Source organism: Triticum urartu, chromosome 3 (assembly GCF_003073215.2).
Source record: "Triticum urartu cultivar G1812 chromosome 3, Tu2.1, whole genome shotgun sequence".
NCBI classification, from domain to species: Eukaryota; Viridiplantae; Streptophyta; class Magnoliopsida; order Poales; family Poaceae; genus Triticum; species Triticum urartu.
The window spans coordinates 650793234-650818336 of record NC_053024.1 but is presented as its reverse complement, the minus strand read 5'-3'; the positions used below and the strand labels follow the sequence as shown (position 1 = coordinate 650818336).

At 45.8% G+C, this 25103-nt stretch overlaps 3 protein-coding genes across 3 annotated transcripts; all 3 read right to left on the bottom strand.

Annotated features, from left to right (window-relative positions):
• Positions 1-30: 30 nt before the first annotated feature.
• On the bottom strand, positions 31-3088 carry LOC125545708 (signal peptide peptidase-like 3). Its single transcript, XM_048709739.1, has 14 exons — positions 2794-3088; positions 2542-2721; positions 2367-2478; positions 2159-2278; positions 1919-2043; positions 1607-1801; positions 1496-1530; positions 1235-1391; positions 1087-1140; positions 909-1001; positions 649-788; positions 486-556; positions 306-386; positions 31-209 (listed from the first exon to the last, which is right to left on the bottom strand). The coding sequence occupies exons 1-14, from the start codon at positions 3082-3084 to the stop codon at positions 145-147; spliced, it is 1719 nt and encodes a 572-aa protein (XP_048565696.1). The 5' UTR covers positions 3085-3088; the 3' UTR covers positions 31-144.
• A 1574-nt stretch (positions 3089-4662) lies between these two features.
• On the bottom strand, positions 4663-10951 carry LOC125545704 (probable serine/threonine-protein kinase DDB_G0267686). Its single transcript, XM_048709736.1, has 13 exons — positions 10238-10951; positions 9308-9737; positions 8547-9180; positions 7996-8036; positions 7838-7906; positions 7364-7464; positions 6954-7032; positions 6384-6482; positions 6255-6323; positions 6104-6153; positions 5936-6017; positions 5334-5428; positions 4663-5254 (listed from the first exon to the last, which is right to left on the bottom strand). Exons 1-13 carry the CDS (start codon positions 10486-10488, stop codon positions 5113-5115), a joined length of 2142 nt encoding a protein of 713 aa, XP_048565693.1. The 5' UTR covers positions 10489-10951; the 3' UTR covers positions 4663-5112.
• A 7358-nt stretch (positions 10952-18309) lies between these two features.
• Positions 18310-23661, bottom strand: LOC125545705 (serine/threonine-protein kinase PAK 3-like). The gene is made up of 13 exons (XM_048709737.1): positions 23112-23661; positions 22374-22809; positions 21654-22266; positions 21140-21180; positions 20973-21041; positions 20514-20614; positions 20317-20395; positions 19751-19849; positions 19622-19690; positions 19472-19521; positions 19303-19384; positions 18823-18917; positions 18310-18741 (listed from the first exon to the last, which is right to left on the bottom strand). Exons 1-13 carry the CDS (start codon positions 23378-23380, stop codon positions 18603-18605), a joined length of 2142 nt encoding a protein of 713 aa, XP_048565694.1. The 5' UTR covers positions 23381-23661; the 3' UTR covers positions 18310-18602.
• Between the last annotated feature and the right edge of the window lie 1442 nt (positions 23662-25103).

Genomic DNA, 25103 nt, shown 5'->3' with positions numbered 1-25103 from the left:
ACGAAATTACAGTACAGATGTTTCATCTTTCTTTTGCCGGATTAACTTGAGAGGATCTGTAGCTCTCGAGGCCACCGTACGCCCGGAGCCAAGGCTGGGTGTCAACCACGTACTACGGAGTGTTCCATCCACGGTGACGCTCTCCTATGCCTTGGCGTTCCAGAGCTGGCTGAGCTCCCCTCGCTGCGCGCCCAGCCCAACGATGGTTCCTGCAAGACCAATTTCAGACCACAAGATCAACCCATATGAGCTCGAGATTCTGCATGTTGGCGCCATGGCCGGACTGGGCTGGTTGGCAATGGTACCTAGCGTACAGGGGACGAGGTAGAGCAGGGCCGGCTGGCCGCTCTTCATCAGGTACAGGCCAACATACGTGAATGACAGGCCTACATCGTCAATTTTGGGGTAGTTATATCAGTTAGCAACAGCTTCCTAATGTTGATGGCACTAGGTTGTTGTCACGAGGTTCAGGAAATTGGGCATACCAAACGCGTAGCCGATCATGACGTAGGGGAAATAACCGTTGGCCACACCCTTGCCGTGTGCTCTGTCATATCTGCATCATGCAGCGCAGCAGCAGCCGGTAATTATGTTGTGTTGTGTCCAACAGAGGAAGGAAGGTGGGGATTCAGGCCCCGTGCTTCTTACCTGAAGCTGAAGGCGACGAGGAGCCCAGGGAAGAGGATGTCCCCGAAGCCGATCATGTCGTAGCCGTTCCACACGTCGAACTCCTTGGGCATCTTCAGGACCATCGGCAGGCTCGGCCCGTCGTCCGTGCCCTTGGCAACCTACATCACATGTCGCACACGCGTCGTAAGCACTTACTGATCGCGTTGTGATCGGAATCGGATCACTGCATGGGTTATACAGGGGTTTTGTCCAGTTTGCTACTGTGAGAGAAAACCTACCGTGATCATGACGCTCTTCTTGAATATCAAGGGCGAGATGAACACCCAGAATATGTCGTAGAGAAACGCGCTGATCAGAAGCGCCGACGCAACCTAAAAATGTGCAAGATCACTCCAATTGCTTAGCCAGAGTAGCTACAATGAATGTCCATGGAGATGGCGATGGTGGTCTTCTTACTTTTATGTTCGGCATTTGCACTATCTGCAATACGAGGATCATCATGCCGATGCCCTAGGAAAAAAAAAGAATCAAGCATCAAGTAAAACACATGGAAATCAAATGAAAGCAAACGCTGGAATTTGACAAATTTTCTTTGACGACGTACCATGAGGTTCTGACCAACCCAGGCGAACGGCGAGCTCTGGTGCGTCGCCCACATGATGACGATGAACAGCGCTATCGGCAGCACGACGAGCGTCACCGCCGTCACGTTCCCGACCGCCGGGAGCTTTATTTTCGTGTCGCCGCACTTCTTGCATGCTCTGCCCACCCACATCAAATTAAGACTCCAGACGATGTCCCTCAGAAAAAATATAGAAGATGGAAGATAATGATCCAAGAATTCAGATGAATTTGAGATCTATACCTGACAATGAGTGTCGACGCAAGGAAGTGCAAGCCCTGAATGTGAAATGCACAGGGGCAGGCCGTCAGAAAAGAGATGAAACAAGCCACAATGGATCGACCATGTGATTACCTGGAGACCGCCGAGGCAGAAGAGGCCGACCATCAACCACGCGGACCAGATGGAGTTGAAGAAGAAGAGGAAGAGCAGGACGCAGGAGGACACGATGACGAACACGAACGCCGTCTCGGCCTGCAGCTCCACGATCTCAGGCTCCTCGGTTTTGGGAGCCTCCTGGTCTCCTTCGCCGTCCCCCGAAGGAGCCTTCTTCTCCTGCACACACGCGGTCGGTCGGTCCAGCCGTTTCATCCATATGAATGATGATACTGCCGCCATGCATGAAATCTGTTGAAACGAAACGATCTTTTTGTTTTAATTTCTTGCCTCCTCGCCGACGACGACGGCGGTCCAGACGGCGGCGCAGGCGGTGGTGCTGACGGCCATTAGCCAGAGGAAAGGGATGGCGCCGTCGAAGGCCGCCTTGTTGGGCGAGTAGAGCTGCATCTCCACTGCAAATCAACCAAGCTGAGCCCGCACATAATCGGTCGCCGCAAATCACATGTACTAGTATACGAGTAGTAGTATATATGGCGACAAACTGATTTACGATTCAGGTGTGCTCACCCTTCTTCGCGCCGTCCATGGCCTCGAAGATCTTGAGCCCATTGGACCGCGACACGATCACGACCGGGATCTTGAAGTCGAGCGCCGTGTCGTTCTTGCTGCACACCATCTTCCCCACATCTGCCAGCCAGCCCAAAGAGCTCTGCTCGTCAGCTCCGCTCGCACGCACTGATAATGTAATGGATAATGATCGAAGCAGATGGCTGACCGTCGATGTCGTTGGCCATGATCAGCGCCTTGGCGCCGCTGGACGCGGCCGCGTTCGCCTTCTCGAGGTACGTGCACTCGCCGCGCTCCGTCACGGCGATGTTGCCAGCCAGCTGCAGCGAAGGAAATGCAGCTCAGAACAGATGTGCGTGCGTGTGTGCTGTGCGCGCGCGCGCTGGCGGGGAGAGTGGTTTAATTGCCTGCGGGGACTTCTGGCAGCCGGTCTTGGAGCTGGGAATCACGGCGGGGAGCCTCTCGGCGGCGGACGCCGTGTCCGGCACCATCCCGCCGAACCTCGCCGTCATCCCGATCAGGGCGCTCATCTGCTCGCCGTCCACCCAGTACACCACTTTCACCTGCGCGTAAATGTGATTAGTGAACTCGCCGGGATGGATGATTGATAGTACAACCGATCGATCGGCGGGCACCTTCTGGAAGGGGTTGTTGCAGCGGGGGAGCTTGGGCGATTTGTCCTCCTCGAACTCGGTGTTGAAGCCTGCCGCGCCCGGCGCCAGGAGGAGGACGGGGAGGAGGAGGAGGAGGAGAGCGACGGCGCCGCCGCGGCCGCGGCCGCGGCGAGGGGAGGCGACAGCCATGGCTGGGTTGACCGGCGCGCGTAGGACCGGAGACGCCGTCGCACGCACGTACGTCGTTCGTCCCTGGCGATAGCGGGCCTGCGCGGGCGCGTCGTGTGTGTGCGCGGGCGGGCGGGCGGGCATGCATGCGCCGTGCCTTGCGCTCGCCGTGTGCTATTTCCAGGGGGCACGCATGCATGCCAATTGCCAAGTTACTTGCTCTGGTACCGGCCGGGGGTGGCTGCCGTTGGTCCGAGCCCGATGTTCCCGCGTTAATTTTGTATATATTGGCGTGTTGCTTACTTTGCTCTAGTGTCAACATTTTCGGATTTCCTAAACATCTTTTTTGCATCGGTCGATTCCTCACACGTGTGCCGCCCGAGTTGGGGGTGACGCAGCCGGCCACGGTGTTCCACCGGTGAGGCCGGTCCATGACCGTGTCAGGCACAACGTCGCCGATGGAGGAGCGACGCTATGTTTAACTGGTTCGGGTGGAGGGTGCGGGCCTGCAGCCACCGGAATATTTGGTGTAGGGAGGTTTAGGGGAATGGCCAGGGATCCAACGACACGATGGAGGTGGCGGCTCAGGCAGAGCTGAGCTGATGGGCGGTTGGGTTGATCCATACATTCAAAATTATTGAATATCATGTTCGGGAAATATGATATTAAACATCATACTACATCTAGTAGTACAAGTATAGGCCAATGATATTTTGGGATAATTAGGAGATTACGTGAGATTTTTTTTTTTGCAAATGTATCCTCAATGCAAATGAGTTCATAATCCTTTTACTACACTAGATTCTTGTTCTCTTCTGATGAAGATTCTGAGAGCAATCCCTTATCAAAAATATTTGTGTGGTTGTATTTTGTAATTTTTCAAATTTATCCCATTGAACTTATTAGCCATTTTCAATAAACTGTGATGTGGTTCGACTATATGTTTGTAGGTTTGGTCATCATAGGCACAATGTTTGTATGTCCACCCATTTGACAAACTTGAGAGTTCCTTTGTGATCATTTTTGTGAAAATGATCTATTCCCTATTAATAGGTAATCCTGTCTTTGGTTGTCATTTCACATCCACTTTACTTTAAATTTTTCATGGTTCTATTTTGTGACCACCGACTTGCTTAATATTCTCAATACTAGCAGGAATTTCAAATAATGGTATAGTACTTGTTGGGTGAATCTAATGATTTTGAGCAATTCTATGTTTTTGTTCCATGGAAATGGTAGTCCGTCATAAGAGGATGTAAAGTACTAAGGGATTTTCAACCGGATCTACAAAAAAAATGATCACAAAATCTCAACTTGAAGTTGATTTTACAAGTAACAGAATTATAAGCTGCGATAGACTTGATATCTTAAAAAATTAATGGGTGATCATTCCTGATGTGCTCACGGCAGCATGTTTCTCTTAAGGGAAATACTGGAGGATAAATAAGTATTCATCCATTATATTGTCTTGGAGAGGAGGCCGAGGCCGTGACCGTTGTGTGTCCCGTTGGAGGCCAGGGTCGGGACGAGCACAGAGGCGGCCAGACCACGACGGGCTAGGGCGCTCTCACCGCCAAAGACACTCTCTTCTCCGGTTCTTCCTCTGCTTCTATTCTTTGTGTTCTTCTTTGTTGGCATGAGGCCGATTCCACTCCTCTCGTGGCCTAACCGCTCTCGGCAGAGAAAAGTGCCGATAACGTGTTGAAGTACAAGTGATTGACAAGTGAATCGTTATCTTTATTGACGACGAAAGGCTATATATACAATCTGAGGGGGCGAGTCTGACGGACGCGACCCTTACAAAGGATGGCAACCAATGACGGTTGTTAGACTTAAGTCGGTTGCTATTAAGCAGGAACTATCCCTTAACTATTCTAATTAATTTATTCCTAACAAATACAATGCCAATACCATGGCTAGCACACACTCCACATGTACAATGATTGAGCTTTGGACCAATCATATCTTAACACCTATCCCAGGTTCTGCAAATCCAGACTAGCCTTGAAGCGACTGCCAGTCTCATGTCACGTCGCCAGCGTCCTCCCTGAACTGCACTCCAAAGCTTCAAGCCTCAAGGTGGCAATTTGAGCCAAACCCTTCCAGACTCGTGTTGTATAAGCCACCCCCCAAGATGGGGGCTGCATAATCCATCTCCATCAGAACACAAAGCTAGCTCTCATCTTTGGCGCTCATCTTTCCAGCACTTCTCCGCTCCCTTTTCCGCTCCGTCTGCGCTTGAACGGTGCACTGCTTTTGCAGATCCTGGAGCCTCTCAAGGAGTTCTTGGAACGAAGGGCGGCGTTGCGGGTCACTGCTCACAGAAAGGATAATCATGCAATGGGATCGGGGAATGGTTGTTCGGTACCAGCGTGCAGAATGGTAGTATGTACCTGTCCCAACAACTCTGGATCATCGATGCCCACTGAGGATCCGTGTCCGTTGGAATTTCAAGTCTGTCATCCATGAAACCCACGGCTCCGACAACCTGCAACATACAGGCCGCAAAGCTTGTGCTGTTACGTTGAAAATAAGAAGCAGAAAATAAACTAAGTTTTCCTGCAACGACCGCGATTTCGCTTCTTGGCAAACATTTAGGGCCTCTTTGATTCAGAGGATTGTTAAAATGAAGGAATAGGAAAAATGCAGGAATAAGGTGACATGTCCCATAGTATCCTACAGGATTTGAAATAATGTTTGATAGCACGGAAAAAACAAAGGAATTCTACAAAGAGGTTTGAGTGGATGGAAATTTTCCTCCAAAATGTAGTACAAATGGATCCTATGGAAAAATTCCTAAGGATGCCAATCCTACGAATCAAACGAGCATCACAGGAAAAATTCCTAAGGGTTTAAATCCTCCAAAAATCCTATGCAATTCCTTTGAATCAAAGGAGCCCTTACCATTCACCAGTAAGCAAGCATCTTCCAAGATTTTTGTTGGCTCTAAGACACCACAAAAAGTGAAAAACCAATATGCATAGTAAAAACGTACTTGCATTGTATTGCGAGTATCCCAGGGAATCTTCTGAGTAACAAGCTCCCATAGGACCACTCCGTAGCTGAATACATCAGACCTATACTCCATAAAAAGGAAGAAATGAGTAATCATCCTTAAGTAACAAGGATATATATTGTTCAAGAATCTCCATGCTGAGCTTACTTTTCATTTGAAGGTTCACTCCGCAGCACCTCCGGAGCCATCCACTGCGGCTGGATGTGGAAACCAGGTTATCAGGTACTAGGTTAAAGTTTATGATAAACTTGTCAGTCTGGAGAATCCATGTCAAAAGGTTAAGTTTGCTTGTACTTACTGTTCCCTTTCCAGTTTTTGTTGTCAGAAATGTTTCGAGTTTCAGACGTGAAAGACCAAAGTCCGCAACCTAATAGAACCAAGTGAGATGAGACAATATAAAGCATGGAGGACAAAGCTTCATACTTACCTTTACATTCCAATTCTTATCAACCAGCAGGTTTGGCGATTTCAAATCACGGTGCACAATAGTGGGGATGGAAGTGTGAAGATAGTTCATGCCCCTTGCCTGCAACAATATTAATTCTTCTTCTAAGAATCCACATGGAAAAATGTGTAATCGACAAAGAAAATATCAAGTAGCTTCTATCTCGATGGGTTAAGAGGATTAAGGTTACAATATTGCACATCATAATCACATGAATCACTATTGACTTTTGGTGATAAAATCTTCAGTTATGATCATAGTAACATAATGTGTGATATAGAACAAGATACCATGTTTGGTAGCAGGTAAAATATATCACCAATTTTCTGTTTCATTCTTCAGTTATGGCTTAGCTTAAATGCAGTTCAACTTTGCTTTTAGGCAGTTGTAAAAAATATTTCCGTATCTATTCAACACATCTCTTGAGATCTTCAAGTGAAGAATGTTTATCTAGTTCTTGTGCTACAACATGTTCATTTCTCAAAAGTTCCATGTACATTTGGCTGGATATTTCTTGATTCCTTAACCAGCTGTTAAGAGAAATGCACTCACAATGTCTATAGCCATGTTAACTCTCCGTCTTGGATCCAGCTTGCCAATATTATTTTGGAGCAACTGAAACAAACTCCCGCTGCGTATGGGGCTCAGAAGAGTTATACAGAGCAAGTAAAACAAAATGACCTCTTGTGAGATTCTAGAGTCTACACAATTACAGAAGAATGCCAAATATTATATTTTCAATATCATGAATGGTTTAAACCCCATGGAAAATAAAACCAACTCCGCCTAGTACAAAATCAATGCATGGGAGTATGTCAGAAGTGGCTTTAGTATAAAACGAATAGAACCGGGGTATTAGCACTACCAACTTTTTCAACAAGTGGGGAGTATAAAACACGGGTGGTTGCTTACAGAACTATGTGTACCAATAAGAAACGCATGCAGAAAGATATACAGCATACCGTGGGAGAAATTCAGTAACAATACAAAGTGGTTGCTGCGACACGACTGCACCCATGAAAAGTATTATATTGGGATGTCGTAGTTTCTTCATCAATGATACCTACACATTTGAAGGATACAAATATAGTCATGGCCACAAACTATGGAAAAGGGATCACATGATTTTGAAAAGTTATCAATGTGGTGCTAATTGACCCACAAAAAGACCAACAGAAGTGAAGGTTTGTCAACACCATATTTTTTCTTCATATTTATCCACATAGATACATTAACATAGAATAGCGAAAATTGTAACAGTAGGTTCTGTGAACATCACGGAGTGTCGGAGACCAGTCGTAATCTTGCACTTAGTTTCTGTGATGGAGTATATGTCTCAATAATACAGTAGATATAATGTAGTTTCATTGCTATTGTACCCTAATTCATGAGCAATTTAAGGTCAACAGAAATTGTATGTACATATAGATGTCCACCTCTTGTCTGAAGGTAGTTAACAATTCTTCTGAATATTCCTGCTTGGAGAATACTTTAGCTGCCACGTCCTACAGGAATATGGATAGATACTGAGAATCTGTTGTTAAGATGTGAACTCCATTAATATTCATGGAATAGAAATGATATATCGGCTTACCGAGCCATGCCACAAAGCATGATACACTGTTCCGCAACAACCTATATGCATCGAACATGAAAATAGCACAGATGAGTACCAGATTGCATACATCAGTCTAAGAATAGGGATATCACTGATAATTCTGTGAGATTATCTATATGGACTTTCAGGAGTAAAAAAGTACATGCATATCACTTGCAACTTAGAATCTCGGAATAGACACTCGCGCCACTAGGACTACTGTAAAATCATGAAATTAACTGAACTGTATGACTATTGAAGATTAAAAGAAACATATTTGAACTATGCCAACGGTAAGAGGAGAATACATAAGTTTTTATTAAGAAGCATGAAGAGCGAGGAATTTAACTGACAAAGAACCAATTTGGAGTATGCCTATGAGCTATTAAGATGCATGCATAGTGTGAATTACTGACAAAGAACAAACCGCCTAAATAGTTACGATTACAAGCTACGGCTATGCCTACTACTAATGTTTTTGAAGTACATGCTAACCAAGAGATCTGAGTCCCTATAGATGGAGTAATTGCAAAGGGAAAAGTAACTACCTTGACCTACTTGTTCTCCAATTACTAGGTCTTCCCAGAAAATCTCATCATCGAAGTAGTCTGCTTCATAATCTACTCTGTCAATACCGCTGCTATTAGTACTGCCAGTGCTGCACATGCTACTCGCTCTGTCCTTGTTGAAATCCCACCAGGAACCTGAGACCTCATATTTGCTAGCCCAAGTGTATTCGCTGTCTTGGCAGCCTGGAATTATGATAGGCTCTAGAACTGGAACTCTCTGATGAGTCTGGTCATTCTCTGGCTTATCATGCAACTGTGTTGAGTTCACGTTATTATTCCCAGAACCCCCATCAATTTCATGGCCTTTCCAAGGCCATGATATGCCCATCTTGGCCAACAATGCCTCAGCCTTTGAATTTAAAATCTTGTGAAACCCTACTTTTCCTTCTCCTGAATCATCACTAATTGTTTTGCAAGACTTGCCAGGGGATTTCTCTTCGGCCACAAAGGCACGATGCATTACATCCCCACTAGGGTTATTTTGTTTACTTGATACCAGCTCGTCCTGGAGATCAAGTTCAGAATACTGGCCCTCAGAGCCACTACCATACTGTTTATCGCTATTCTGGTCTGTCCGTATCCGAGAACGAACTCTACTTGTAACACTGGTAACCTGTGTTGTTATTCCAACATCAAGAAAAGAATACACTAAGAAATAAATGAAGAATAAGTACCAGAAAAAGTTCCATTGAAATTGAACAGCGTGGTCGTTTCTTCTGTTGTTCAGCAACTGAACTTACCAAATTTACTATCTTGGAGGTAGTAGAAGATTGAAGAGGTTGCTGGGAGTGAAGAGAACCTTTGTTTAGTGAACCACTTTTAGGCTGGTTGTTAGCATGGAACTGGGGCTTTGCTGTACTTGGATAGGATTCCGCTGAGCCTGAGGGACTACATATCTCCTCTAATGTCCGTAAATCATGCGAGATACCAATAAGGCCCACCAAGCTACCATCGTCACCGTATAAAAGGGTGTTCTGGCCAAGGATAAAAAACCTGTCTCCTGACTTGTTCTTAACAGGAAACTTGCCTCTCCAGCACTTCCCTGTAAATATAGTCTGGATGACGATTTTTGCTGCATCGTAGTCAGTAGGATGAACAATTAATTCAACGGCACTCCGACCAACTGCTTCTGATGCAGAATAGCCAAACAAATGCTCAGCATACCGGTTCCTAGATTACAGAACAAGAAGGAAGAATTTGGTAAAACATGCATTCATAGAATCGAGCAGAGTCAACTGCGAGTAGGAATGCGGATCTATACCAATTACATGCATCAAGATGTGCTATGTATTTTAATAAAGAAAAGTGAAATGCTCTTCGCAGTAGGTAAAACTTTTTTTTGCGAAAGAGTAGGTAAACTGTGAGTTCTATCACTTTGAGCAGCAGTTTTTGCAGAAGTTTTCACTTTGCCCCAGGTCGACTACAATAAGATGCAATTATCCCATTAGTTTACTGTATGTATGTACTTCCAAAGTCACGTGTCAATGCAACAAAACACCGTAGCCAGGATTGCATCCAAGTAAGCAAAAGCCGAACTTCCATCTATGCATAGCGCTCGGGCCAAATAGAAAGAAAAAAAAAACTATGAATAGCACTAGTTCAGCATTTCGTCAAGCACCTAGTGAACAATGAGTGTGCACGACCGAAACAACACAGGCAAGGGACCTCACCAGTACAGGAACTTGCCGTCGGGGCCAATGATGTGCACGGCCTGCGCCAGCGACTGCAGTACCCACTTCCAGTGGCAGTGCCTGCTGGCCAACCCGCCGCCGCTGCGGGCGACGACGCGTCGCGGCTGCGGCTGCGGCGGCAGCGCGCGGAAAGCGCGGCGGCCCGTCGTGAGCTTGCCTATCTCCCGCTTGAGCTCGGCCTGCCCCTCCTCCAGCACCCGTATCTTCTCCAGCAGCGCGTCCGCGTCCATCGCGTCGCCGGCGACGATCAATGCCACCGTTGGGTAGAATGGCAATGGCAATGGCCCGCCCTTTTCACCGGCGATGCCGCGATTAAATAACGGAGAAGATGTGGCTCCTGAGGCTGTATCACGTGGGAGGATGGGGTCGTGACTCTACTCAACCTACGTGAGCAGCAGTCTGAAGGCACCGCACGCAGCTCGTCGTCGCCACTTCTCTCATAAAGAAGAAACTTTCTCTCTCGTAAATCCCACCCAAAAAGCACAGTTTTGGCAGATTTGCGTGAGCGACCTGGGCGTGCAAGAGGCTGCGTGATTGAATAAGTCGACCGAAAGATCTAAACACAAGCCAGCGGTTTTGCCCATGCCGGAACCGGACACAATCAGTGGGCGAGATGGAAGAGGTGCACTGCAGCTCTGCTGCACTCCTCGCTGTTCCAGTTCCGCTTGGCTGCCTCCACTTCGTCTTGGGGAAGCCCAAACCGAAACTCTTCTCCTCTCCTCTTCTGGTCGAAGTTTTCCTCCCATTCCCGGCCACGCTTTGTCCTCCTCCTCCTCCTCTCTCTCTAGCCCTCCTTAAAATTAGCTGCCATCTCTTTTTAAAACGCTGGTTGCGACGTAGACGTTCGCACGTAGACGCTCGAACCACCACACGCACAACGGACAACACCTACTACTGAAGACTACGAACGTAGACACTCGTGCCAACACACGCACGTTACTGAATGCCTCTCTATCAACGGAAGTATGGTCTTCCACTGAAACAATCAATCCTACACGAAAACACACTCAAATCAACATAATACATTTTGCTGGCCGCTGCATTATAAAACTTTTACATATGGAAAATAGATCGATTTATCCAGTGAGGCTATTTGGCTCCCGAGCTCATCTGCTCGCGTCATAAACAGTAAATTCAAACAAAATACTAGAAAAATAAAAATAAAAACCTGATTTTTTTTTGCATGGAAGATGCTTCGGCACGTGAGGTCCGCTCCATATTTCAGCTCACTTGGACATCTGAATAGCTCACAGCAAAAAAGATAAATTTAGAGTCTGTGAAAAAGTTTACTGTTTAAATTTGTTTTTTTATAAGAGCTACTCAGATGTCCAAATGAGCTGTAATTTAAAGCGGACCTCATGCACCAAAGCATCTTCCATGCAAAAAAAAAAGAATCCGGATTTTTTTGAATTTACTGTTCACCAGGTGCAGATGAGCCGGGGCTCAGAAATGGATATCCGTGATTTATTGAGATAATCGCATCACAGACATCATGTGAACTGTTAACTCGTCCCATGGATGTGGTTCCGCAACAAAAAGGACAAGTCCTAGAAGTTTCCGGACGACTTCCCGCCCTGCTCGGAGTCCGAGTTTGGGGAACGAGTAGGGGAAAGGTCCAGTTACTGCCCTACCCGTCTTTGTCTTGGATCCATGCTAGGCCGAACTCGTCGCCGAGCTCAGGCATCAGAGCACATGGCCGGACCTTAATTTGAACAAGATGACTGAAGACGATGACGGCGGGGTTGGCAATGACTGGTGGATGGACGGTGAACTCGCCAACGGGTAAGCACATAGCGCCAGCTCAGAGCCCCCGGTTTAACGAGTTCGGGACAACTTTCTGCTCTACTTGAAGCCACCCGGTTCGGAGATGAAAGACGGAGACTGACCTCACCGCCGAGCGTAGTGTGACGATCCGACACGGCTTTCTCGATGACAAGCACGTACGAAAAAGAATCAATGGATCACGATATGAGCACCTCAACACATAACCACTACAAATTTGACTCTAATATGTTCAAAACTCTGCCATGCTAGAAAATTCGGAAATCACGTTTTAAACCCCACCACACCATTTCTTTTTTTTATCCTTTATCTTACTCGCTGAATATTTTCCATGACACTAAAAACCATCCTAGAAAATGCATTTTTCTAGTGAAGGCCAAAAGTGTCACCTAAAATCTGGCCGGAACGTCATTAAAGTTGCTGAGGGGGCACCCTGGGAGGAAATCAGCTAGTGACGGTTTCCGTCATAGAAAATGATCTTAGGTGAATTTTTTTTGTCACGAGGATCCGTCACAAACAATTGCAAGTTTTGTAAGTAATCTGACGGTTACCATTATAATGTGGTGTACCGCTTCGGTTAGTTAGGTGAGCTACTGGGTTGGGTTGCGTTGCGTGCTCGTTAGCATTAGTTAGGCTAGGGCGAGTTGGGTTGGGCTGTAGGATAGGGCTAGAATAGGTTTTATGTTTTCTTTTGTTTTTTTTCCTTTCTTTTGATTTTCCATTTTGAATTTAAATTTGATTCCGTGTTGCTCCAGGGAAAACTTTGATCCTCGGCTCGAGCGGTGACGGCGCTCCGGTGTCGTATCCTTTCTGAAGGCGTCGCCTTGAAGTCTATGGATCGTCGTATGCGGCTTCATCTCTTTGTAGATAGGGGTGATGTTGCTGCACTCAGCTCCTGTGTATCCTACCTTGGGTGTGTGTGTTGTGGTGGCATGTGTTTGTATCAGGCTGTTGGTGATCATTGCTTTATAAATAAAGTGGGGCGGAAGCCTTTTTGGGTAAATCTTTTGGGGAAATCCACATATGTCCATTTAATATTCAGGGCTTAAGAAAATTGTATTCCAACCGAAATATAAAATAGCAATATTTCCATCCTAATTTTGGCATATTCTATTTATTCCCTAAAATGATTTAGGGTTCAATTAATTCCCCAAATTTAATTTAGAGTTTCAAATGATGTTTGCGTTTTAGGGAAATACTTTTCCAAGCCAAAGCATTTAAAGAATGTCACACATATTTTGTAGCTCAGATTTGGCTTTATGAGTAGTCCCTAAAATAATTTTAGGGTAATAAAATAATTAAACAATATTTTGAGCCACAATACAACCAAATCAATCAATTCCTAGTCAAAGCTAGGTATGAACAAGCAACCACATGCAAAATGCAAAAAATAATAGTTAACTCTAATTTAATAACTCACAGTCCAAAATTGGGAAATTTTGGGATGTCACACCCTAAGTACAATTGGCACATATCTTTTTCCATACGGGTGCTTATGCCAAGCTAATTCAATTGTACCCATTTTGGGATCAATTTTGGTCTGTTAAATTTGAATCCACTGAAATTGGGACATAAAACTTATTCAAGCATATCCCCCCAGGGGCGGAGCCAGGGGGACGAGCAGGGGCCCGCCCCCCCCCCCCAACGTTCAACAGCTCCGCCACTGTATCTCCCAAACAATACATCCAAATGGAATTATTATTTTTTGCTTATTGAATCATGCATTGAACCTTAACTATTATGATTATTCTTATTTGGTTTTGTTGTCATGCAAAGTATGCCTTTTTGCATGATTATTTTGTGTTTATGTTGTTATTTATAGCATGCTCTTTTAATGTATATATTGTGAGGAGTGTAACATTTGTAGTTGTAAGGAGTGTAACATCAACACTAACTGCCAAGGCAAGTGGAATATTTAATCATGTAACCCTTATTTTGTTATGATGTAGTATGCCATGATTAAGGTGTGAGTATAGGACTATGTTGTTAATATGCTATGTTACAGAACCTAGTAGGATAGCCATATGTCTCAACCATGTCCTTGTCGCCGACGATTGTAGTTACATTGCTTAGCCATGCTATGATTATATATACATGCTAGGATCACATCAAACAAGAAGTTTTGTAGTTTACTTATGATGACTTAATACCAACTTAGAATGAATTATCTGGGTGGATTGGTATGATTAGTCACCGGAGTGAAGATTTTGGCGGGGACCACTGACGGAGCTACATCCGACAAATCTCGGGTAGGGGTCTCGAGGTAGTGATCTTGGCACGATGGTAATAGCATGAGGAAGAGACACAATATTTACCCAGGTTCAGACCCTCTCGAAGAGGTAACACCCTACGTCCTGCTTTGTTGTATTAATTATGGATGAGGTACATAGTACAGGTTGATCTACCTTGAGATCATATGTGTGGATAAATCTCTCTCTCGGATGTCTAGAATATGTTCTATCAACTAGCCTAGCCCTGGTTTATATAATGTACCGAAGGCCTAGGATTTATAAGAGTCCTCGTCTTGTGGAATCTTCCTTTTATATGTCATGGGCTACCCGAAGAGGCCCAACCATGAACCGCCACGAGGGTCCTCAGCCCAACCCTCCTGGCTGAGAGACAACATGATGAGTACCCCCTAGTCCAGGACACCAACAACCACCACCTAGGTTCAGCGAGATTGTACGGGTTCCATGTCTAGCAACTTCCATGCGTAACCGCGTTTCGAGACTCCTCTTCATGTCTGTGATCACATCCGAGACTCCGAACAACCTTCGGTACATCAAAACACATAACTCATAATACAAATCGTCATCGAATGTTAAGCGTGCGGACCCTACAGGTTCAATAACTATGTAGACATGACCGAGACACATCTCCGGTCAATAACCAATAGCGGAACCTGGATGCTCATATTGGCTCCTACATTATTCTACGAAGATCTTTATCGGTCGAACTGCATAACAACATACATTGTTCCCTTTGTCATCGGTATGTTACTTGCCCGAGATTCGATCGTCGGTATCACCCCTAGTTCAATCTCGTTACCGGCAAGTCTCTTTACTTGTTCCGTAATGTATCATCCCGTAACTAACTCATTAGTCACATTGCTTGCAAGGCTTATAGTGATGTGCATTACCGAGAGGGCCCAGAGATACCTCTCCGACAATCGGAGTGACAAATCCTAATCTCGATCTATGCCAACTCAACAAACACCATCGGAGACACCTGTAGAGCATCTTTATAATCACCCAGTTACGTTGTGACGTTTGATAGCACACTAAGTGTTCCTCCGGTATTCGGGAGTTGCATAATCTCATAGCCATAGGAACATGTATAAGTCATGAAGAAAGCAATAGCAATAAACTAAACGATCATAGTGCTAAGCTAACAGATGGGTCTTGTCCATCGCATCATTCTCTAATGATGTGATCCCGTTCATCAAATGACAACACATGTCTATGGCTAGGAAACTTAATCATCTTTGATCAACGAGCTAGTCTAGTAGAGGCATACTAGGGACACTCTGTTTGTCTATGTGTTCACACATGTACTAAGTTTCCGGTTAATATAATTCTAGCATGAATAATAAACATTTATCATGATATAAGGAAATATAAATAACAACTTTATTATTGCCTCTAGGGCATATTTCCTTCAGGTGGCGCCCCCTCTGCCCCAACGCCCCCCTCCTACCCGGTGCTAGTGGTTCATCTCGGTGGTCCTCGGTGTGTGGCATGCCAGCATCCCCCTTCGCCCCCAACCTTGCAGGTGCGGCTTCGGCCCCAGAAACCATGAACCTGGGCTTTCCTCCGGTGTCCATGGCTGTCTAGAGCAGCTCCAGATCCGGAGCTCCTTGCGTTCGAGCTGCATATTCTTCCAGCTCCTCCGGCTTGTCGGCATCTCTGCAGCTCCGCAATCACCCCTGCAAGCGTCCTTGGTTGGCTGGCATCCACCCTGGTGCGGCTAAGTCTCCGGCGTGTTCCTCGAGCTGCGTCCCCTTCCGGCTCCTCGGCTCGCCGGGTGTCCCTGCGCCTCCGGTCCTGGCGGCCCGGATCTACGCTCCTTTTCCAGATCCTGGCTCGTTCGGGTCTTCGGCCACTGTCGCACCCCCTTGCATCCTCGACTGCCTACCCCACTCACCTCTTTGCTCCACCGCCCCTCTGCCTGCTCCGTAGCTCTTTCTTCCGGCAGCGCCTGATGCGACGGCTGGCGTTGCTCCCCTTCCTACGATGGCAGCCCAACCTCCGACTCGATTTCCTCTTCTTCGATTTGCTCCGACAACTTGGGATTGTTCAGACTTGGGTAGGGTGAAATCCTTGCTTGACCTTTTGACGCCGCCAGGGGCTACACCCACAGGTGTCGTCCCCTTCTTGGTGGCGCCACCATGGTTGCTATTTGTGCCCCTCTTCGAGCATCAGGGGAAACCCTAGGTCCGGTTTTGCGGATCGAACGGTGAAAGCGCCCCGACGTCGTTCTCCTTCGTGAAGGCGCCATCTTGTTTTGCTCGCGGTGACCTCGGCGATAGATTCGAAGATGTCGGCCATCTTGTTGGTTTGGTTTGGGCTGCGTCCCACGGTGGCGAGTTTAGCCGCGTTTTTTCCTCTTTGGGCTGAGCATCCCATGTCTCTCTGCTTCGGTCACCATGTTAACGCCTCCTGCGTTTGTGTCATGCGTCGCTCCCCCCCTCCCCCCATACTCACTCTTAACTTCTTCTATCAATGGAATGATACGCAAGCTTTGCATATTTGCGAAAACAAAAAAATTTCACAATGGCAAAGAGCCCACACATCATACCAAAAGGTCGTCATGTATCCATTGTGAACCTCAAATCGCGTTCCTAAAAGTAGTAAATGTTGCACTTTCCTGACTTTCCCGACCGCCTTGGCAAACTGGGATCTGCAGGAATTAGGAGCTACCTCCCATCGCAAATTTGAATCAAAGCCCTTGGCTCTGGAGTAATTTGCACGCCCATTTCTCCATGAGGCAACAGTTTGTCACCTTCGTATTAATGACCCATACACCTAGGCTTAAAAAATGAACACCCCCCGGTGCGGCTAAGACTCCGGCGTGTTCCTCGAGCTGCGTCCCCTCCCGGCTCCTCGGCTCGCCGGGTGTCCCTGCGCCTCCGGTCCTAGCGGCTCGGATCTGCGCTCCTTTTCCAGATCCTGGCTCGTCCGGGTCTTCGGCCACCGTCGGACCCCCCCCCCCCTGCATCCTCGGCTACCTACCACGCTCACCTTTTTGCTCCGTCCGCCCCTCCGCCTGCTCTGTAGCTCTTTCTTCCGGCAGCACCTGATGCGACGGCTGGTGTTGCTCCCCTTCCTGCGATGGCAGTCCGGCCTCCGACTCGACTTCCTCTTCTTCGACTTGCTCCGACAGCTTGGGATTGTTCAAACTTGGCCAGGGTGAAATCCTTATTCGACCTTTTGACGCTGCCAGCGGCGACACCCACGGGTACGGTCCCCTTCTTGGTGGCGCTGCCATGGCTGCTATTTGTGCCCCTCTTCGAGCATCAGGGAAACCCTAGGTCCGGTTTTGCGGATCGGACGGTGACAGCGCCCCGGCCTCGTTCTCCTTCGTGAAGGCGCCATCTTGTTTTGCTCGCGGTGTCCTCGGCGGTAGATTCGAAGATGTCAGTCGTCTTGTTGGTTTGGTTTGGGCTGCGTCCCACGGTGGCGAGTTTAGCCGCGTTTTTTCCTCTTTGGGCTGAGCATCCCATGTCCCTCTACTCTGGTCACCATGTTAACGCCTCCTGCGTTTGTGCCATGCGTCATACCCCCGGTACTCACTCTTAACTTCTTCTATCAATGAATTGATACGCAAACTTTGCGTATTCGCGAAAACAAAAAATCCACAATGGCAAAGAGCCCACACATCATACCAAAAGGTCGTCATGTATCCATTGTGAACCTCAAATCGTGTTCCTAGAAGAAGCAAATGTTGCACTTTCCTGACTTTCCCGGCGGCCTTGGCAAGCTGGGATCTGCAGGAATTAGGAGCTACCTCCCGTCTCCCATCGGAAATTTGAATCAAAGCCCTTGGCTCTGGAGTAATTTGCACACCCATTTCTCCATCAGGCAACAGTTTGTTACCTTCGTATTAATGAACCATACACCTAGGCTTAAAAAATGACCCCCCCCCCCCCCCCCTCCTTAGGGGCAAATCACCTGTCGCCACACAATATGATATTTTTGCTTGCCATGTTTCTTTTGCCAAAACAATGACTACTAGTATAGTGACTAATCAATGCAAGCTATACCATCTTCTGAAATTTAAACCATGCATCAATAAAATGCTAAAACACATTCCACGTGTATAATGAATTAATGATTGAGCAGTTGGACCAATCATATCTGTTCTGAAACTACGGGAAGTCTATGCCATATCGCCAGCGTCCTCTAGCCTCCTTTCAAGGTTGCAATTTGAGAAGCTATGCACCAACCTCTCTGGCAGTCCCTCTTGGAAACAACATGGAACACATCCTCGAACCTTTCTGAGCTCGCCTCGGATAAATTAGCCCAGGGCTGCAGGCATAATCGATCACTATTAAAACACGAAGCTAGCTTTGTTTCACGCTCATATTTCCAGCAACTTTCCCAGCCTCTTTCCACTCGGTCTGCGCCTGAACGTTGTACTGCTTTTGCAGCTCCCGGAGCCTCTCAAGGAGTTCTTGGAACGAAGGGCGGAGTTGTGGGTCACTGCTTACAAAAATGGATATTCATTTCATGCGATCGGGAATAGGTTTGCTTAGTACTAGTGTGCAGAATGGTATTATGTACCTGTCCCAGCAACTCTGGATCATCGATGCCCACTGAGGATCCACATCCCTTGGAATTTCCAATCTGTAATCCATAAAGCCTACGGCTCCGATGACCTGCAACATAGGGGCCACAAAGCTTGTGTTGTTACGTTAAAGAAAAGCTAAAAAGAAACTGAGTTTTCTTAAACTGCAACATTTGTGTGATTTCGCTTCTTGGAAACGATTCACCATTCACAAGTAAGCTAGCAATTTTCAAGAATTCTTTTTGGCTCTAAGACGCCACAAAAAAGGATCAACAGAAAAATCATCTCCATATCTATCACGCGCCACACTGAAGGGAGAATGGATGAACCATGAAGCAAAGAAACATTAAAGTTTGTTACTACAACTGGCTGTATCCAAGTAGATTACGTTGCGGAATTTGGCTGCCAACTTGCCACCAAATGTTGATAAAATAAATCAGATTAACAGCTAACCAATATGCATAGCAAAAATGTACCTGCATTGTATTGTGAGTATCCCAGGGAATCCTCTGAGTAACAAGCTCCCACAGGACCACTCCATAACTGAATACATCAGACCTATACTTAATAAAAAGGAAGAAACTGTTAATAATCCGTAGGTAACAAAAACATCAGTTGTTCAAGAATTTCCAACGCTGGGCTTACTTTTCATTTGAAGGTTCACTCCGTAGCATCTCTGGAGCCATCCACTGTGGCTGGATGTGGAAACCAGGTTATCAGGTACTAGGTTAAAGTTTATGACAATTTTGTCAGTCTGAAGAATCCATGTCAAAAGTTAAGTTCGCTTATACTTACTGTCCCCTTTCCAGTTTTTGTTGTCAGAAATGTTTCGAGTTTCAGACGTGAAAGGCCAAAATCTGCAACCTGATAGAACCAAGTGAGATGAGACAACATAAAGTATGGATAACAAAGTTTCACACTTACCTTTACATTCCAATTCTTATCGACCAGAAGGTTTGGCGATTTCAAATCACGGTGCACAACAGTGGGGATGGAATTGTGAAGATAGTTCATGCCCCTTGCCTGCAACAATATTAATTCTTCTTCTAAGAATCCACATGGAAAAATGTGTACTCGACAAAGAAAATATTAACTTCTATCTCGACGAGTTAAAAGGGTTAAGGTAACAATATTGCACATCATAATCACATGAATCATGATTGAATTTGGCTGATATAATCTTCAGTTATGATGTAGTAACATAATGTGTGATATAATATATGCACAAGACACCATGTTAGATGGAAGGTACATGATATCATCTATTTTCTGGATCATTCTTCTATACGCTGAAGCTACAAATATGGCTTAGCTTACATGCAGTTCAATTTCGCTTTTAGGCAATTGCAAAAATAATACTGTATCTATTCAAAATATCTCTTGAGATCTTCAAGTGAAGAATGTTCATCCAGTTCTGCTACAACATGTTCATTTCTCAAAAAGTTCCATGTCTGATTCCTTAACCTGCTGCTAAAGGAAAATGCACTCACAATGTCTATGGCCATGTTAACTCTTCGTCTTGGATCCAGCTTGCCAATGTTAGTTCGGAGCAACCGAAACAAACTCCCCCTGCATTACAAGACTCAAAAGTGTTATACAGAACAAATAAAACAAAATGTTCTCTTGTGAGATTCTAAATTCTTACTAGTATCTAGAAGAAACACATGTAGGAAGATATACAGAATACCGTGGGAGAAATTCAGTAACAATACAAAGTCGTTGCTGCGACAGAACTGCACCCATGAAAAGTATGATATTGGGATGTCGCAGTTTCTTCATCAATGAGACCTACACATTTGAAGGATACAAATATAGTCATGGCCGAAAAATATGGAAAAGGGATCACATGATTTAAAAAGCTGTCAATGTAGTGCTAATTGACCAACAAAAAAATCAACAAAAGTGAAGATTTTTCAACACCATATCTTTTCTTCATATTTATCCACATGGTTATATTAACATAGGATAGCAAAAATGGTACTAACTGTAGGTTCTTTGAACATCACAGAGTGTTGGAGTCAAATCAAAATCTTGCACTTGGTTTCTGTAGTGGAGTGTCTGTATCAATAATACAGTAGATATCATGTAGTTTCATTGCTACTATACCCAAATTCTAGAGCAATTGTATGTAGATATAGATGTTCACCTCTTGTCTGAAGGTATTTATCATTTCTTCTGAATATTCCTGCTTGGAGAATACTTTAGCTGCCACGTCCTACAGGAACATGGATAGATACTGATTTACTGAAAGATTATGGTTAAGATGTAAAACTCCATTCATAATCATGCAACAGAAATGATATACCAACTTACCGAGCCATGCCACAGAGCATGATACACTGTTCCGCAACAACCTGTATGCATCAAACATCAAATTACGGAAAAAGGACAATACCAGATTGCATACAATAGTCGAAGAATAGAGATATCATTGCTAATTATGTGTTATTATCTACATGGACTTTCAGGAGTAAAAAGTACATACATAACCATACGAACAAAAATGCCATCACTGTTGTAGAAGCGTATAACTTGCAACTTAGAATCTCGGAATAGACATTCATGCCACCAGTAGTACTTAAAATCATGAAATTAACTGACCTATTATGATTATTGAGGATTAGAAGAAGAATAATTGATCTGGATTATGCCAACGATAAGAGGAGAATACACAAGCTTTTATTAAGAAGCATGAAGAGCGAGGAATTACTAACAAACAACGAACAACTCAAGTACATGCCTAATACTGAATTGTTTGAAAACATGTTAGCAAGAGATCTGAGTGCCTACAGATTAAGTAATTGCAAATGGAAAATTAAGTAACTACCTTGACCAACTTGTTCTCCAATTACTAGGTCTTCCCAGAGAATCTCATAATCTAAGCAGTCTGCTTCATAATCTACTATCTGAATATCGCTGCTGTTAGTAGTCGCCGTAGTGCTGCTAATGCTACTCACGCTGTTCTTGTTGAAATCCCACCAGGAACCTGAGACCTCATATTTGCTGGCCCAAGTGTATTCGCTGTTTTGGCAGTCTGGAATTATGATAGGCTCTAGAACTGTAACTCTCTGATGACTCTCTTCATTCTCTTGCTTATCATGCAACTGTGTTGAGTTCATGTTATTCTTTCCAGAATCCCCATCAACTTCATGTCGTTTCCAAGGCCATGATATGCCCTTCTTGGCCAATAATGCCTCAGCCTTTGAATTAAAGATCTTGTGAAATCCTACTTTTCCCTCTCCTGAATCATCACTACTTGTTTTGCACAACTTGCCAGTGGATTTCTCTTTGGCCACAAAGGCACGATGCACTACATCCCCACTTGGGGTGTTTTCTTCACTTGATGCCAGCTCAACCTGGCACGATCCACTACCATACTGTTTATCGCTATTCTGGCCTGTCCATATCCGAGAACGAACTCTACTTGTAACACTGGTAACCTGTGTTGTTATTCCAATATCAAGAAAAGAATACACTAAGAAATAAATGAAGAATAAGTACCAGAAAGAGTAAGTTCCATTTGAAATTGAACAGCAATAGAACTTACCAAAGTTACTATCTTGGAGGTAGTAGCAGATTGAAGAGGTTGCTGGGAATGAAGACAACCTATGTTCAGCGAACCACTTTTAGGCCGGCTGTTAGCATGAAACTTGGGCTTTGCTGTACTCGGAATTGGATAGGATTCCGCAGAGCCTGAGGGACTAAATATGTCCTCTAATGTCCGTATATCATGCGACAGACCAATGAGGCCCACCAAGCTACCATCGTCATCGTATAAAGGAGTGTTATGGATAAACATAAAAAACCTCTCTCCTGACTTTTTCTTAACAGGAAACTTCCCTCTCCAACACTTGCCTGTAAATATAGTCTGGATGAGGTTGTTTGCTGCATAAAAGTCACTAGGATGAACAATTAATTCAACGGCATTCCGACCAACTGCTTCTGATGCAGAATAGCCATACATATGCTCAGCATACCGGTTCCTAGATTACAGAACAAAAAGGAAGAATTTGGTAAACCATGCATTATACATAGAATCGACCAGAGACAATTGCGAGTAGGAATGCCTATTGCATAAACAATTGGATATATACTCATTACATGCATCAAAATATGCTATGTATTTTAATTAAAAAAAGCTCCACATCTGAACTTCAATCTATGCATAACATGGCGCCGAATAAATAGAACAAAAATATAAGAATAGCACTGTTGCAGCATTTCGTCAAGCACCTGGTGAACAATGAGCATACACGACAGAGCCAATATAAGCAAGGGATCTCACCAGTACAGGAGCTTCCCGTCGGGGGCAATGATGTGCACGGCCAGCCCCAGCGACTGCAGTATCCAGTGGCAGTGACTGTCGGAGAACCTGCCGTGGGCGACGACCTGCCGCGACGACAAGGGCTGCGGCGGCAGCGCGCGGAAAGCTCTCCCCACGGCCACGGACTGCGCGTCGCGGCGGTCCAGCATGAGCTTGCCTATCTCCCGCTTGAGCTCGGCCTGACCCTCCTCCAGCAGCCGTATCTTCTTGAGCAGCTCATCCACTTCCATCGCTGGAGACGATCAATGCCACAGTTGGATAGGATGGCAATGGCCCGGCCTTTTCACTGGAGATGTCGCGATTAAAAAGTCGACCGGAAGGAAAGATCCAGCCAGACAAACGGCTTTGCTCATGCCTGACATAATCAGTGGGCGAGATGGGTGAGGTGCAGCTCTGCTGTACTCCTCACTGTTCCGCCTGGCTGCCTCCTCTTCGTCTTGGGAAGCCCAAACTGAAACTCTTCTCCTCTTCTGTTCCAAGTTTTCCTCCCATTCGCGGCCATGCTTTCGCGCGCTTTGTCCTCCTCTCTCCACGCCTCCTTCAAATCAGCTAGCTTCCGGCCGGTGCCACAACTCATTCCTGTTGCCAGCCATCTCTTTTTAAAACTTTTTAAAACACTGATTACGATGCACGCGTACACTCACACCACCACAAATACAACGTACGAAAGACCGGGTCAAAGTTGCGAAGCTTGAAGATTAAAATGAAGTGACCGCATGCATCTGGCTATCACGAAAACATCGTCTTTCGTTGAAACAATGATCCGCATCACCGAGACAACAAAACATCAAATCCGAGATTTGATCTTATGGGTTGGGATAGCGAAAAAGGCTTCCGTCCCGTTTTATAAATAAAGCCATAACCGATACATATAAAGCATACAAACGCACAACTATACAAGAGAAGCACCAATAGCTAAACAGGAAGCCAAAAGAAGGGACTAAGCTAATCTGAGAAAGAAAGCACAAGAACTAAGATAGCTAGTTCTTGACAATAAGCACAAATCTTCCCGAAGCGCCTTGACAGATCCCACCAAGCAGGCCACTGTAAGGCACACTTCAATCGACGGGTCAATAGTGTTGAGATATGTATTTAGCACATGTATTCTTGTACTCCAAGTCTCCTCCTTTTGTATAGTTGAGGATATGACTTGCCCTATGTACTATATATACTTGTGCATATGCATCCATCAATACATTGAGAGTTGCATCCTATTCCTCTACATGGTATCAGCCTAAAACCTCGATCCCAGCCCTAGCCGCGCCGCGGCCACCTCTCCTGGCCACCGCCGCTCCCGCCGATCCGTGCCGCCGCCTCCCCGGCCGCCGCGCCGCCTGCCTCCCCCACCACACCCCTCCCCCCACCGCGCCTCCTCCCTCCCAACCCTCCCCGCCGCGCCCCGCTGCTCCAGCCCGAGCCGCCTCCTTCCCAAAACCCTAAAACCCTACCGAACCCATCCCTCGCCGCCATCTCCCCTTGCTGCCATGTCGGCCCTCGGGACCTCCTCTTCCTCCGGCGCCCCCTAGCAACCTGTTTGACTCTTCCTACGGCTCCGAACCCGATGATCCCCAAGCCGCTGACATCCGCAACATCCACCTCTCCGATCACGTCCCCATCATCCTCTCCCACACCCCCGCAAACTACTATGCCTGGAAAACCTACTTCAATCTCCTCTTCCGTGAGTATAACCTTCGTGATCATGTGGACGGTCTCGCCAACTTCTTCGCCGGCAACAACGACGCCAACTGGCTCGCCATCGACGCCACCCTCATCCGGTGGTTCTTCCTCACCGTCTCTCCGGACATCTTCCACACCGTCGTTCGCGATGGGGACGATTGTTGGAAATATGCCATAGAGGCAATAATAAATTAGTTATTATTATATTTCCTTGTTCATGATAATCGTTTATTATCCATGCTAGAATTGTATTGATAGGAAACTCAGATACATGTG

Coding starts and splice junctions, on each gene's coding strand:
- LOC125545708 (XM_048709739.1), bottom strand. CDS start 3,084: ATGCCCGCCCGCCCGCCCGCGCACACACACGACGCGCCCGCGCAGGCC. Junction 2,479..2,541: donor TTAAACCACTCTCCCCGCCA/GCGCGCGCGCGC, acceptor CCTTCGCTGCAG/CTGGCTGGCAACATCGCCGT. Junction 2,044..2,158: donor CATGGACGGCGCGAAGAAGG/GTGAGCACACCT, acceptor GTTGATTTGCAG/TGGAGATGCAGCTCTACTCG.
- LOC125545704 (XM_048709736.1), bottom strand. CDS start 10,488: ATGGACGCGGACGCGCTGCTGGAGAAGATACGGGTGCTGGAGGAGGGG. Junction 6,154..6,254: donor CAAAAACTGGAAAGGGAACA/GTAAGTACAAGC, acceptor TTCCACATCCAG/CCGCAGTGGATGGCTCCGGA. Junction 6,018..6,103: donor AGTGAACCTTCAAATGAAAA/GTAAGCTCAGCA, acceptor TATGGAGTATAG/GTCTGATGTATTCAGCTACG.
- LOC125545705 (XM_048709737.1), bottom strand. CDS start 23,380: ATGGAAGTGGATGAGCTGCTCAAGAAGATACGGCTGCTGGAGGAGGGT. Junction 22,267..22,373: donor CCTCCAAGATAGTAACTTTG/GTAAGTTCTATT, acceptor ATAACAACACAG/GTTACCAGTGTTACAAGTAG. Junction 21,181..21,653: donor TGGAGAACAAGTTGGTCAAG/GTAGTTACTTAA, acceptor TGATGCATACAG/GTTGTTGCGGAACAGTGTAT.